Source organism: Nansenia antarctica, assembly GCF_963989245.1.
Source record: "Nansenia antarctica genome assembly, chromosome: 16".
Taxonomy (NCBI): Eukaryota; Metazoa; Chordata; class Actinopteri; order Argentiniformes; family Microstomatidae; genus Nansenia; species Nansenia antarctica.
This window is the reverse complement of record NC_137686.1, coordinates 21008942-21025263: the sequence shown is the minus strand read 5'-3', so window position 1 is coordinate 21025263 and position 16322 is coordinate 21008942. Positions and strand designations below refer to the sequence as shown.

The window sequence follows — 16322 nt, the reverse complement described above, 5'->3', positions numbered from 1 at the left end:
ATTTAATTGATTTGACTTCTAAACAATATGTTAACACACAGTGATGGGAATTAGTCTAGGGAACTATTAGTAGATCTTCCGATTGAGGTCTGCGCTTTCATCCCTGTAAATTGTCTTTGGGGCGTTTCAGTGAGAGTGCATTAGTGGAAGATGGCTGTGACACCATAAAGATAATTGAAGTGGCAATATATTGATTGTTAAGTTGATTTATAGGATTTCGTTTTCTCATATGCTGTCTATGAGATCATTGACGGGAGGAAATACAGCTAGAAAGTGAAAGGTTCACTATCTCTACCAACAAAAACCTCTGATAATATAGGCTCAATTTCGCTTTATTGACTTTATTTTTCTAATCATTTTTATTGATCTTCATCCATAGCCTACAATGTACATGTAATCCTTCTTCGTTCTAAATACTTTAGAAAGTCTGAATAGACATAAACAATTAGGCCTACAGATCAAATATATGCTATTTTGCCTCGATTAATTTCATAATAGGGCACAGTCTAGAATGTGTTCATTTACTAAACATGATTACAGAGACTATATAGGGAGAAGTGCATGTCTGTCATCTAACAGGTCTAAAGTCTCTAAGAACTGCAAGCGAGAACAGCACTGTTGGTTTATATTCGAGGCGGATGTCAGGAAAGTGGCTCTGGACATGATCAGTGGACATCCAGCACCTTTCACCCCTGGCCTTCCCCACAACTGGCTCATGCTTTGGATCGCAGTCATGCTAACGGAAGAGAACCAGATACGCGATAACATCAACAATAGATTATTCATGCGACTTTGCCAAACACAAATGTTTTTCTCTCATATTTTATAAACGAAGCGTCCATCTCCAGGCTCTTGCTATGACAGATACATAGGAAATGTCCGTTTTCCTTTGTTCAGGACCTTGGACAGGGACAGTTCGTGACGTTAGAATTATAAGGTTCTATCTCCATTTTTGTCAAAATTGAGTTTTTTACATAATCTGATCCATTAGGTGTTTATTAATGTCTGTGGTGTTATTTTTAAAATGTTGACATTTTTGAGTTAGTAATTCATAAAATACAAAGGTTCCATCTCACAAAACATAATGGAATGTAACAACTTTGATGCTCAATATCTCTGAACTACCCTAAACGGAGATAGAACCTTATAATTCCAAGCTCACGAGTTGTCAGAACTGTCAACGCCAGCGCTGTGTCTCTCTTTCCCCAAACCAAAGAAGTCCGCCCACACAGAATCTCACATCAGTGCAGGGTTGACTTGACGGTTCCCAGGGGGCAGTTGAGTGCCTATTGCATACTGTATGGTGCCTTATATATAGATCTATAGCTATAAGCGCTTCTGGTTGCATTACTGATGTTGACGTTGATCCTACCCCTATAATACTGTACGATGCTGTGATGATATTAAGATATATAGCTTACCAGATTAGCTCTCAAGCTTTTTGATCATTAACATGACAGCAAGTATTTAGCCCTCTTGCATTGAATTATTGACTGCCAAGGACAATCACACTATTAAGCGTTCTGTGAAAAAGTGCCCTAATTGCTGCTCTGAAAATAATTTGTGGAATAAGTTATTCATGAATCTAAGCCCTAAGGCATACATAATTAGGAATGATTAGTCAAATTAAATACCTACTGGCAGAGTCAGGGGTGAATCATACATGGGTCGGTAATTAAGCAAGTTTTATCCTCATTAATATTCAGTCTGTGATTGGAACTCATCACCAAACGTCTGCAATCACTAAAGGTGTGTTCTGGTATACCTTTAACCCCTCTGAACAATGAATGACAATAGGATGTGGGAGAAATACTGGAACAGAATAACTGGGCTCATGAAAGAACAATATACTCCACACAGCTCATATTAAAAAGGCATGTGCGTTCTTGTTCAGATGAGTATGGAGAGTGGGAGAGAGAGGGGGGGGGAAGCGAGAAGCAGCATGCCTGCTAGATAGTTGTTGTCTGGACACATTATGTTTTTAGAGGATTGATGTCCGCATCTACTGAAAATAGATGTGCCCAACTGACCTGTTACTCATCTCTTCTTATGTAACAACACAGGACTCGTGAATTCAACACTGACAGATGGACATGATTTATTTGCTGATTCAAAACAAATGTAGTCCCTTTGTTAACCAAGATGTGGTGGAAATATAGATGTAACCTCTTCATGGATAGATTAGATAAATAGTAGATAATTATCTTAATTGGTATGGCCTACTGACCTTACTCTCTTTCCCGTCCCCAGGTTGAGTGACAAGCCCCATCGTCCAATCGTCATCATGATAGCCACGGGTGGCCTGCTGCGGATAAACGCCAGCAGGCGCCAGGACTCGCTTCGCTCGAAGAACCGAGCGGAGAACAAGAGGAAGAGGAAAGCCAAGAAGAGGAAGAAGAACGACGTGGTGGTGGTGAAGGGCAAACTCAACCTGTGTTCTCCTGCGGGCGTGGTGGCGGTGCTGGGGGTGGGGGTCCTCCTGGTGGGGGTAACTATGGCTGTACTGGGGTACTGGCCCCACGACGGCCATGTGCCAGGGTCCTCAGAGCTACAGAAGCCTGGGCAACAAGCAAACGGCAGGATGAGCTACTCCAAAAGCCCACAAATGTCCTCGAACTGGACAAGCAATAAGCCTACATCAGACAAGACAGAGTTGGTGAACCAGAGTTTTGTCAATACTAGCGTCTATAACCCTCCTTCATCAGGATTCCTGTCTGAGTTTTTGGACACCTACCTGTACTCCGACAATCTGAAAGTGTACGGGCCCCTGGTCATGGGAATAGGAATCTTCCTTTTCATCTGTGCCAATGCAGTGCTGCATGAAAACCGAGACAAGACCACCAAAATCATCAGCCTTAGGGACATTTATTCCACAGTCATCGATCTACATGGCATAAGGACAAAAGACTACTCCCCGCTCAACGGCATGGTTAACTACATGCAGGCGAGGAGTATGGATGTCACATCCGGTACCTACAACGCCAGCGGCATGCTAACCCGCAGCTCCTGGCCTTCCACGGCATTAGGCCATCAGGGAGAGTTGCTGGGGAGCAGTGAACAGTTTAGACGGCCGTCGTTGGCCAGCAGGTCACGTAGCTGGTCCAGAGAGGCTCAGACCTTCACTGACACGGTCTACAGTATCTACAGAGACCACACCAGGAGCGCAGAGGAGACCCCACAGCCCAAACAGTGGGAGACCACCTCCATCGTCTGCTCCTCCGTTAACGCGTTCACCCTCCCTGTCATCAAACTCAACAACTGTGAGGTGGAGGAGTCAGAGAGGGCGGAAGCAAAAGGACACGCAGAGGGGGAGATTGTTAGCATTGTCGTAGGAGGAGATGATATTGAGGAGCAGGCAGCAGACAGCTACTGTAGCAGTGCTGTTATGGACAACCAAGCGAAGGATCCCTCAACGATTGGCTTGATCACTCCACAGGAGTTCCAGGATGTAGCAATGGTCGCAGGTGAACAACCGGGGGAGCGAAAGGCTCCTCCACAAGGGCCTCAAATGATGCTGTTGCCCCCCTCTCCCGTCTCAAAGTCGATGGGCTCACGCTTGTCACTCAACTCCCTCTCCGATCAGCCCAGGTCTGCGCGACGCTGCAGCCTCTCCGCGGCCGTCTGTCGTCAAGGTGACAGGGCCAGGCGCTTCAGCTGCCCTCGTCTAGAGCGCTCCAACAGTAAGGGGTACATCAAACTGGCAGATCTGGGAGGGGAGTCGTTTGAGGCCCCCGATATAGAGACTTCCTGCTTGGCTGCCAATGACCAGGATGTAGCTGTGGCAGCAGCACAGGCAGGGGGAGCTCCAGTCACACCCAGCTCCTCCTTGACAGAACTCTAGACCAGAGCTGGGTCTTTCACGTGGCTTCTTATTGTTTGTTGTCTAATTTCCTTTGTGACCATGACAGGTGAGACTCAGAGATCTAGGTAGATGTATAATTTTCACCATCAAGTCCACTTCCACTTGAGTGGTTATGAATGAAAGGAGACAATTAATGGGGACAATGTGGGAAACTATAGAGATACAGCCATAGAAACTAGTTATAGGAGTCTATTCTGAGTAAATTATTCAATTTTTTAAATTGTAGCAACAGCAATACTGTACTAGGAAACATTAGATAAGCATTACTGTATTTGTAAAATAATTCGATTTGAACAGATTTTATTTGAACAATCCCTACCGTGTAATTAAAACAAAGAAATGTGACTTTTTTGTATTCAAAACTATAGCTGTGTAGTTATGAAAGGTAGTAGCCTATAGCCTAAATGAAACTGTGCCACTGAAAAGTTTCAAAATGTTGTTATGTGGATAGCCAGATATGTAATCTCAGGTAGAATAACATTTAGATTAGGAATGGATTGAGGATGAGGTTTTAACCCTGTTGTGCACACGTTTAATGACTGAATAAAGTGGGAAACCCAACCCTAATAACCTTTGACCTCTTGTTGAATGTTTTCAATGTTTTTCCTTACTTGAACAATATAGTGTACAATATACCTAGGCTACAATGTACAACTGTACAATAAAAAAATAACACTGTACAATATTGTACAATAACAGCAATTTAAGTAGGTATACATAGCCTCCTTTTCTCAGAACAGAACACATCCTTCTTGGAACACATTGGTAGCCTACTTTCTCAATTGTTAGAAAGTTGATTCCTCACGTCCTCGCCTCCATCATCCACTCGCTCCTTCTCAAAAAGCATTGGGGGAGAATATCCATGGGGAGGGTTAGGGTTAGGGTTAGGGTTAGAACCTAGGTCTTCTACTCCCATGCGTTTTGTGAAGGAAGTGAGTGGAGGACGGAGGAGAGTTTGCGAGGAAACAATGTTCATTTACTACAGTAATACAAGGAGACACCTATCCGTCCTGTTTCACGCCTCCATGTGCCTTCTACCTCAGTCTAACACCGCCATCTAGCGGCCAAATAATAACATTGCTTTTTGAAAACGACCTCAGGGTGGCAGTTGTTGTCTGAGAAGTGTTGTACGCGTTTGTGGGCGTAGCCTACTTTGTACGGACAGGCGTATTTTGAGTAAAGTTGGAACCAATCACAACTAAGAGAGGCGGGAATAGTTAGTTCTCGTCTCAGCTTTCGACTGTAAACCGTCGTCGGAATCTTGTCGGTGGACGAAAGTGGAAGTTCACACTTCTGCTAACCTTCTGGCTGGAGGGTCGCCTGTGACTGTGACAGCTTTGTCACGTTAGTGTTTGGACAGGGTTGTACGGGAGCCTCTTGTGAAGGACTCGAGTCAGGTAAAGTGCTGTTTGTTTGTTCGATAACGTTTGTTTCGAGGCTTGGGGAATCAGGCCATGTCAATTGTAAAGTCAAGTGCACTGTAGAAAGAGCGACAGCGACGCTTGAAACTTCGTGACGTTAGAATTATAAGGTTCTATCTCCATGTTTGGTCAAAATTGAGTTTTGTACATAATCTGATCCATTAGGTGTTTATTAATGCCTGTGTGGTGTTATTTTTAAAATGTTGACATTTCTGAGTTAGTAATTAATAAAATACAAAGGTTCCATCTCACAGAACATAATGGAATGTAAAAACTTTGACGCTCAATATCTCTGAACTGCCCTAAACGGAGATAGAACCTTATCATTCTAAACTCACCCATGGTTCAGAGTCAGACTGTAGCCTAATTTCAACCAGGTCACAGACACTCAATTATTTCCTGGCATGCGTTGCTTGATTATGTAGCTCAGGAAAAAATAGGATGCTTTTCTGTCAGTTTGAAACGTGTATAGAAGGCTTACAACTTTTTTTACAAGTTTTTTTGTGAAGGCATCCTCAATTATTTTGCTGGGAATTTAGTGCTGAATATTTAGTTTAATCATAGCTAGCATATATATATTTTGCTTACCTAAAATAGGTTAGGCTACTCTAAAAGTCTAAAACACGAATATCCTGTATCTAATAACCTAATATCTTGTCGATAAGAACATATAACTGGACAGTGGTCAACCTCATAAAGTACTCGTATGACCATTGACCATACCTGATTTCTCTACTTCTGCTTTATGTTTGCTCTCAAATTGTCCATACACAAGAAGTTCAAGAACATTTTTAGCCAAACTGATGCATTTGCACATTCTGTAAATCATTGTGTCGATATTGGAATAATGAAATAGAGGTAACTAATAGTTTTTGTTTCATTTTCAACTGCCATGTTCCAACCCTGGTTCTTTCAACGTGCTGGGACCTGTCAACTACCCACATGGGAACGGCAATGGTGAGTACCAGCCAGGAACACTTTTTGTTTCCCAGAATGATATTCTATTATGAGGTCTATAATAGAATGGAAGTGCCTGTCAGTATGTGGTACAAACACACAGATATTTGGTATCACAGGTGGCCTTTTATCAACCACCTCTTTGACAGATTCAAACATTGTATTAAAGTATAATTGTGGAGAGAGATATTTAGTCCAGGTACATTATATACTAATCCATAGAACTGGTCTCTGTTGGTCTATGTCTGGTCTAAGTTCATCAAAGCATATATGAACATGCTGATTACTGTGTCTAGCGTGATTGTGATGTGTAAAAATCAGCACTTTTAGCAAATTCCTTCACATTGAGCACTTTCTGTCCTTTAAACTGCTGAGCACGCTGAATGTGTTTTCCTTTACGTGCATACTCGTCTGACCGAGACTGTGGAAGTCTTTATGTGGGACGCAGATAACTTGGAAAGGGGAAGTGACTTTGGTCTGTTCTCTGACCATGTGTTTCCTCTTGTTGCTAAAAAACCAAAAAGTGTGAATCTTTTTTTTTTTTTTTTTTTTTTTACCATTTAAACTTTTATCCAAAGCGACATACAATTACAGATTACAGGGATATTCTCCCTGGAGTAATTTAGGACTAAGTGTCTTACTCAAGGGCACACTAGTGGTGTTCCCAGGTGGGATTTGAACTCATGAATGAATGGTCTTTATTGTCATTGCTATAGTACAGGTACCAAACAACGAAATTTAGGAGGGGTGGCTCCCCTGGTGCTAGGAAAGAAAAAATAAAAATAAAAAATAAAAATAAAAGAAGGGAAGGAGCTGGTTTACATAAATAAAGGCTATGTACACTATCCACTATACTATACTGTACAGATAGACGACTAGGGTTGTCATATTGCACATAGTGTTATTGCACATTCATTTAAAGTGTCGCAGTTTTTTTTCAGTCCAGCAGCTGCCATCAATCCGTTTCTCATGACCTTCTGATCACCAGTCCAACTCACTCAACTCACTGTCCACTAGGCCACGACTACCCCTGAAGTGGTCAGTGAACTGAGGGTCTCTTATTGTGTTCTCCTCATCTGATACTCTACAGTAAAGTCTCCAACTATATTGTCTAAGTGATCAAATCAAACTCGTCGTGTTGACTTTATCCATGTTTTTGATGAAAAGTAAAGTGACGTGAACTTGATTTATGAATTTCAATGAACATCCAAAGACACAGCCCACTTCTTCATTGAGTAGGGCTGTCCTTGGAAGATACGAGTGGGTAAAGTCCATAGGACATCACGTTTATTTGTAGATAAAAACATTACTACTACAGATTAGAATAGTAGTACTTAGTAATTAGGCCTACGATACTGTAGGTCCTCCACAGAGGAGAAATCGGAGCAGTAGGCTTCAGGGACATTCTGGGTACGTGGAGTTGGTAGCTAGGACTCTCTAGGTGGAGTTATTTGTCACAGATTATCTCAGGCATTTGAATCAATGTATTGACACAGTGCTTCTAGACCCGTGCATGTTTGCATAGGAGGCAAAGTCACACTTTTCTGTCTGTGTGACTTGAGAGAGGGTGTGGTATAGTGATGTGTGTGTGAGTCGGAGGTAGGTGTCAAAGGTCAGATGAGATAATGAACTCGTCTATAAACCTCTTGTCGTTATCATGATGTGGCGATAAGGTGCACAAAGGTTGAAAAAAACAAATCCTCTATCCATTCTGCAATCTGTTGTCGAGAGGGAGGAGCCACGGTGGGGAGGAATGACATTACGTTACACACTACGGGACTGAGCTGGTGATGCCATCCCAGACTTCTGCCATCAGCACAGACTTTAGACTTCCCCTCCAGCTTGCTCTTTGCCAGGTGTGCAGTTTTTCCCACAGGGTAGCTGCCCCACCCAGTGTGCTTCGGACACGTGAGCGCTGCGTAGGATAGCAAAAACCTCCGGGCACGGTTAGAGATAACCAATCTGGCTCAATCTCGTCTAGCACAGCGATGAGCTTGCTGGGAGAGAGGGTGATCGGCGACTTTCTGACCGATCACTTGAGTGTCATGGCGCCTCTCTTTGCCTTATAAAGCCATCGGGCTGAGGGTGACACCTCTGTTATCAAAGAGTATTTATAGTGGAGAGTTGGTTTCTTGTGAAGGCCTCCTCAAGTGTGCCATTGTGAAGTCCCTTTGCTGGACTGCCTTTTAAATATGTTTTTGAATTTTTCTCTGCAATGTAACATTGTGTTCTATATGATCCTATATCCTGTGGTATTTGTTTAAACCGTATCTATTACAGTATGCCCCCTACAGTCTTTATTTACTCCTTTGATATGTACTCTAAGAGATAGTCATTGAGAACTTGATGGAGGGAAGGGAACTAGTGACAGCTTACAATATACAATAACAACTATAGTACGGTTTTTTGTACGACGTTTGGGTAATTCAAAGAAACTGCTGTTTGTTCCAAGGTTTGTGCTCACTGCACATGTGTCGCCGCCCCTCCCATGGTCTAAAAATGCCTCCTCTGCAATCATGAGCACATGCGGGGCACCATCATCAGCCTACCACTTTCCAAAGGTTAGGAATAGTCCCCGTATTTATGAGGCTCGAGGCTCCTGATGGAAGATAAGGTGTGACTACGGCGTGTTCAAGGCCTTGCAGTTCGCTATGTTCGAGATGACCGATCTTGTTCATCAACACCTCTACCGCACGTTGATGAGGATGTTAAACGACACTGAGGATCTCATTGAGGCTGTAAACCCCCCCCCGCCCCCTCCTCAGGCTAAACTAACTGTGTCCAATTCAGTACCTTTGTAACACTTACAAATGCTTTTGCCTTTGGAGAACAAATCCGAAAGCATGCCCTCACAGTAGGAGAGGTGACCTGGGTGGTAGGTAGGGGGCTGATTGGGGAACATTGGGCCTGGTTGGAAGGGCCGGAATCAGACGATAATTTGGCGTGTAATCATTGCATGCTCACTGAACCGTGGCCCCAAGCAGTCCGACTGTACGTTTCTGAACTGAAGCAGTCAGCGGGACACGTAAGCCCAGCCAAGAGCCTAACCAAAGGAACAAGTGGTGTCTGTGAATGTCTTTTCATCACGGATCGCCCCATGTGATCGCATTACAAGCGCCTGACATCTATTTTCCTTAGATAGAATAGAAGCAGCTCTGATACTGTGTGAGAGACAATCAAAAGTAAAGCAGTGTTTTTGCGCTCCTTGTGAGTTCAGAGTGCGATTGTTTTTCCCGCCAGGCCTTGGCATTTGTTCTCTTGTTCAAATGTAATCAACATGAGCAATTTGCCACATCTCAATTTGCCATATCACTGTGGTGTTTTGGTCATCTTGTACCCACTGAAACATTGGTTATGTGATGTTTTGTTATGGCTACAAGCTCTGTGTGCTGTTGGGTTGGTTGACCACTAGCCTTGTGTCCTAACCCATCGAGATGATATTAAAAAAAAAAGGTAAACATCAAGTATTAAAAACAAACATATCAGAAATGTAAAAAACAAACATAGAGTAAACATCAGGTATTCCAAAAGAACATGCGTCACAATCAAGGTCAAAGCCTTATTTAGAGACAGTCGGAGAGGCCCGTCTTCTGATTTACTGACATAGCTGGACTGTGGCAGAACGCCTGAAGGGACACGAGCACTTGAAGAGTCTGAGTCGTAGTCCAGGGATCACATGCACGTCTGTCTGTCTGGTGTTCGTCATCCTGCTGACGACGGGATATTTGAGAGGAAAGGTTCAAAGGATCACAAGTTCTTTGTTCTCTTATAGAACGTAACTGTGCGTAAGGCCGGGTTGGTTTTTGTGTATTAGGGCTGCAGATAATGCAGTACTAGTGACTTGATTTTGCTGTTGTGGCAGACATAGTTGGCTACCTTTATCTCAGCAGCAGAGTAGAGTCAGAGAGAGGAATGGAATGAATGAGATGTCTTTTTCCATGCTGAGGGGGGGCGAGTAGTACATACTAGCCTACACTTCTCCTGTCCATCACCACTAGCTTTATATTTAAAGAATGATTGACTGCTGTTTGAAAGTTCCAGTGTTTACTGTTTCAATCGGTTAATATCTCGTTGAATAGTGGAGTACATTGATAAAACTACAGTGTCCTTAGTGTGAAGGGATTCTCAAGTGTTCGTAAAGAAGGTGTTGCCTTGTTCTTTACACAGCAAGTCATAAACATGTCAGGCATACTTGACTGAGCATATGTGAAGTGTGCCTTTACCCCTAAGTGTTTTCTTTCTTTTTTTTAAGTGGCAGTTTGTCGGGTCATTTAAAAAAAAAAAAGGGACCATAAAGTGTTATGTAGGCTACATCAGTGCTGTGAGCTATGCCAAAAAGTTCATTGTCTGGAGGTGCTGACAGAGACACATCACCTCAGAGGCATGTTAAAGACAGGATGGTTTGTCGGCCGCAGTTCCCGTTTTAAACTTGTTGTTGCATTGCAAGCATACCGTAATCACTGCATACTAAACAGCAGGTCATGAGCAGTGTCTTGAAACAATAGTGGGGCGGCTGTGGTTCAGGAAATTCGATCCCTGGCTTCTCCTGTCCAAGTGTCGAGGTGTCCTTGGGAAAGACACTGACTGCACTGAACCCCAAATTGCTCCCAATGTGCGGGCCGTCGCCTTGCATGGTAGCTTGCCGCCATGGGTGTGTGTGAATGGGTGAATGGAGAGGCCATTGTAAAGTGCTTTGGAATAAGGCGCTACAAAAGTGCAGACCATCCATTACAATGGGATCATGGTCGGAGAGTTTGTGTTTAACCTGTTCAACCTGTTCTAGATAGCTTGCTAGTAACGTGAGAGTGTGTGAGTGTGTGAGTGTGTGAGTGAGTGTGTGAGTGAGTGAGTGAGTGAGTGAATGTGAGAGAGAGAGAGAGAGAGAGAGAGAGAGAGAGAGAGAGAGAGAGAGAGAGAGAGAGAGAGAGAGAGAGAGAGAGAGAGAGAGACTCGTCTCGTTATGGTCCGTGGAGAAACCTTTTGCTCTTGAGATTCCTGACATCTCCACTTAGGGCTGGCGTCTGTACACATGAGTGGCTTGAGACTCTGCCCCTCCTTCCCCCTATGTAACCCTCAAAAACATCTCATCAACAGGCTGATCTCTGAGGCTGTGATATCCATATAGCTGTTAGTAGTAAGCTATACGGCTATGTCATAATAACTACTGTATCTGCTACTATCAGTTTGACTTCACTAGGCTTTGAACATACTTTAAGTAGATAATATGACATTACTGAAATCGGTATGCCGGCATTTGCATTCACTTAACAAGCTGTACCGGCAGCCAGCAGTGTTGCAGCAGTGCTATTACTACAAAGCCTGGCCCCGCACATGTTGGGTTTTACGGGAGAGTAAAGTTTAGACATGCACTTAGGCACATTTTAAAAAAAACGTGTGTGAGTGTATATGCTTGCACACACATGCGTATGCTCAGCAACATGAAAGCAATTAGATGGGATAAAAGTCAACAGTGACCATACTGTGCTAGAAAAGTAGGGTCAAATTCCCACTGGGAGGCAAAAACCACAAATCCCTTGAGACAGCAGCCCAAACACTAATTAAAAACATGCCTGTGTGTGTGTGTGTCTGTGTGTGTGCATGTGTGTGTGTGTGTGTGTGTGTGTGTGTGTCTGTGTCTGTGTCTGTGTGTTGGAGGGAACATAGGATTAAGTGGTTGCCTCTAAAATAGAAGCAGTGGGATCAAGCACAGGAATGTGCCCCTGCGCAGTGCAAATGTTGTCGAACTGAATAGTGAGGTGTGTGTGTGTGTGTGTGTGTGTGTGTGTGTGTGTGTGTGAGAGAGAGAGACTGTGTGTGTGTGTGAGAGAGAGACTGTGATTCCAGCCTCACACTCCTCATGTTTCTGTAGTTCAGTAGATGTCATAAGATGACCTCTACCTCTTTGAACGAAGATGTTTCCCCCTCTGCATGTGGTGTGTCAAAGCACAATGCACAAACATCACATCAGCCAATAAATGCCCCTCTGTTAGGAGGACTGGTAAAAGTATTGCCCTGGCTGTCCTGCTATCCCAGAGTTCTATGCTGAGCTCCATGTCTGACAGACAGAGTTTGATAGGCTGGTAGAGACCGGAGCAGCAGGAACTACTGTAATCCGAATCCCCCTGCTGGCACATCCAGACGAAGGAGAGAGAGAGAGAGCATTTAACCGGTAAGAACATCAGTCTACTGATCAGTAGTGCTATTATTTGTTGTCTTTGTCTAATAGAGTAGAGTGAGTGTTGTTTGGGTTATTTATTTGCATGACAAGGGTTTTTCCTGACCACATAACTGGCGGACAATGGCATCAAATTTGGCTTCAAAAAATCATTTAGTCTTATTTTTTCAGTCATCGATTCAAGTCAAATGCAGAATACGTTTTCCTCCTAGTGCTGTTTTAACAACGCAGTGTGTGGGCCTGCTATCTTAATTTACATGTTTTTTTTTAATGTAATGTAATGTGCGCAACGTTGTAACGATGGTCTTTCTGAACGCAGTCTGATTTTATTTACGAGCGACGTTCCGATCAGATTTTCTTAAGCTAAATGTCACGGTACACATCATCTGATCCAGACGTGTCTGATATCATAATCAAATCAATCCGGTTCACCGGTAAACACAGAAACATTTTGTTTTGATCTTGAAATCTTAACTGAAGGTATTTCGTCAGAGATCTGAATAGAACTGAATGACGTCGAGTAGCCTTTGGCTTTAGTCATGAGATGATTTGAATCGGTCTCGATATCCTTACAATATCATGAAGCAAAACGTTTTTCTTAAACTGTTACGTTCGTTTTTTTCACGTCCATTGTATAATATTTCAGTGTTTTTGATCTGCAATGCGGTGGGCGTGGTTTGGTCTTTTTTTTACGTGCTAGTAATGTAGCCTAGCACCTCAGTGCCTGACTTGACAATTTCGTGATTTATGATCCGTTGTGAGGGCTTATAATATAAGCACCATTTCAGTATGGTAACATCTACTGACAAAGGCTACAATGTAGCACCTTTCACGACGTGAAAGGTGCTACATTGTAGCCTTTGTCAGTAGATGTTACCATACTGAAAGTGCATCTTAGGTCACACAGCCTTGCATCTCATTCCAGAACCTTGAGGTCTGCTGTAAACAGGCTACAAGCCTTTGGGGCAAAACTGGCCTCATCATTTGATTTAATTATTTATGATGATTAGCTGAATAGAATCATTGTTGGAAATAATAACATTGAAAATTGTGTTGTTGCACTAGATAGTAGGTAACAATGAAGTGAACAACAACAAACCCTTATTGGGTTGATTCAGGATTTTTGAATTTATAAGTCAGACGGCTGCTTATAAATTGAACAATCCTGAGCCAAGCCTAAAAGGTTGGAGGTGACATGCGATATCATGCTGGGCGGCAGACAGGGAATCGAGTCACAGCTGATTTAGTGATTAACCGGACCTAATCTCATAAGATGGTCTAAACCATCTGTACGCTATTAAATCCACGTCTCGGCCTCTGGCTACGCAGACTTGAGTACTCTGTCAGGGTTTTTTTGTTTGTTGTTGTTAGTTTTAAGTACCTTTTTCACACTCACATTATCTTATGTTATCTTTTTCCATCTATGTGTGGAAATAAACTGACAGGAGGTGGAGATGTGTGTGTGTCCCTCTCAGCAGAGGTGTCTCGACAGAGGGTCCAGGCCAGCGGCTTCATATCCTGTTACCTTCATGTGTGACAGCAGCTGTCAGCCCTCGAGCCTCAGAGAGAGAGGTTCAGATGGGCCTGGATGGGTCTGGACGTGCCACAAGTGGCCATGCAGTCAACTATGTAACCCCCCCTAAGCCTAGGGGCAGAGTTGTGACCAGCTGTGGCTCATTCTGTGTAACAACACACAGGCACAGATGGTACCATAGGCGCAGAGTACGGAGGTGGGGGGGGGGCGGGACTTTAGGTTTTTACACCCTACCAATATTATTGCCCCCTCGATATTGCCCACTCAATTATGCACTCCGTGTACAGCAGTGAGCTCTCTGTTTGTCTTTGTTTACGGCGACGGGTCCCGGTTCTTATCAAGAGCAAAGGCACGCTGAAACAATAATAACAATCGTTGAGCATGGATTGATGCTTCTTGAGTATCAACAGAATTTCCTAACTTAGTTTGTCATTGTGGTGAGTTCAGAATTCAGTAGCGTAAATGTCTTTTCAACTGCACTTTTATCATATCCAAGTTGATAGTAACTCGGCGGCGGCGCCTATGGCTGGTACCATATTCTACTCTACATCCTCTCTCTGTGTGTTGGTCCCAGTCCAATGGCGTGAATTACAATCACAAATGGGCCTTCAAATCAGACCCACTAGCAAGGGGGATGGTGACATCTCTGATGATGTCAGAGACAGATGTCTCTCACTCAGATGTGTTCAGTTGTCAAAAATCTTTACATAATTGGCACGTAGATAGGTGTTCATAGGGATAATAAATATTGGCTGATCTGCTGAAATGTGTATTGCTCTTTCACAAGCTGCTTTTATACATATTTGAAGTCTTTTAGAGGTTTACTGAACCTCTTGTGCTGGTTATTGTTCTGTTAGAGTATATATATATATATATATATATATATATATATATATATATATAGTAGCTATATTCGTATGGATCTTATTGCGTAAGAAGATGATATATTTATGTAGTAATGACATAAGTGCCTTTGGTCATTGTGCTGAGAGACTGACTCTGTTGTGCAGCTGGCTAGCCCCTCCCCGTCAAAGGTCTCTTCACTCTGATCGTGAGGTTCTGTCTATATGGGAGGTCTGTGAATGACACAAGGCCTTTAACAATTTAGGTAAAAGCCATTTACAGAAAGGCTCATAGATTAAGTTCATCTAGAATTGTTTTTATAGCATTTAGATATTTTTAATGCGTTCTCAGTCATTGTGAATATCTGGTGATCTACACTGATTCTGTGTGTCCCGAACGCACTCCTTGTATCCCAAAAGACGACATTTTGTACAACATTTTGAATCGCCATAGTGTTTCCTGTACAGTAGGCCTTTGTATGCCATTGTGTGCTCTCTATGAAGAGTGCCTGTCTCCAGTGACAAGTGTCAGTGGGTAACCATAGAGATGAGTATTCTTGTTCCCATTTCTATGGTGCTAACATGTTCCTGTCTGTCCGGCCTCCCTCCTTCTGGCCATGGTCCCTCCCTCCCTCCCTCCCTCCCTCCCTCCAGCAGTGGTTCCCGATGAGAAGCAGAGGGTAAATTTGTTCCACCCTGCTCTCTGAGCCTCCAGTCAACTCCGACCTACATGCTTGATGACTCAATTCCGAGATAGAAGTGGTTTGATAGGATTCTGCCGGAATCCCGCCCCCCCCCCCCAACCTCGCAGAGTCACTTTAGGATAGATATTTTTGGCTTTGTCATGATTGGAAATATCAGTCTGGACTGCTGTGACTTTCCTGTTTTCCCTGGAAAACAGGTTTTGTGGGAGCAGGGATCGGAACTAGGAACTTGACATGATGTGACCTCATAGGCTTTCTCTCTTAAGAGAATTAACTCGACTCAAAGACCGCAGTTTCAGATCTATGCAGCCGGTTGAGTCTCTGGAGGCTGTCTGAGGGCAGAAACACGGAGGATGGAAACACTGAACAAGTAGCTTATGGCTTTCAATAGATTTATTTCAGTTCTATGAAAACAGTCCAGATTTGTAACAGAATCAAATCACCATCGTCCCTAATCCTTTTTAAAAACAAATAACATTCTCGCTACTTTAGTGGGTATTGTCGTTACTCGGCAAAGCAATGATTTGGCATCACACAGTAATCCTATTTTGAACATCAATGGAACAGAGCCAGCATTCATTGTACATTTAGCATGGTATGTAAACTTAGCATGTACTCATTCCCTAGCAGGCTATAGGCCTAGCGAGCACTACTACTTCACTAGTGTACGAACAGACGTTGAATCAGAGCTTGACAAGTACAATCCTCACTAGCCTCCCTCACCCCACAGTGTGTCCCCAACATGGGAACGACAAACGCCCATTAGGCTGAACCACTACTGTGGCATGTATGCATTCCCAGTAGTCTCTCCCTCCCTACACGTTATT

The 16322-nt window shown here is 43.3% G+C and overlaps 1 protein-coding gene across 1 annotated transcript; it reads left to right on the top strand.

Moving 5' to 3' along the window:
• Positions 1-2284: 2284 nt before the first annotated feature.
• On the top strand, positions 2285-3841 carry LOC308172109 (transmembrane protein 200A-like; the record flags this gene model as incomplete). The annotated part of the gene is made up of 1 exon (XM_080547019.1): positions 2285-3841. One exon carries the CDS (start codon positions 2285-2287, stop codon positions 3839-3841), a length of 1557 nt encoding a protein of 518 aa, XP_080403145.1.
• Positions 3842-16322: the final 12481 nt, after the last annotated feature.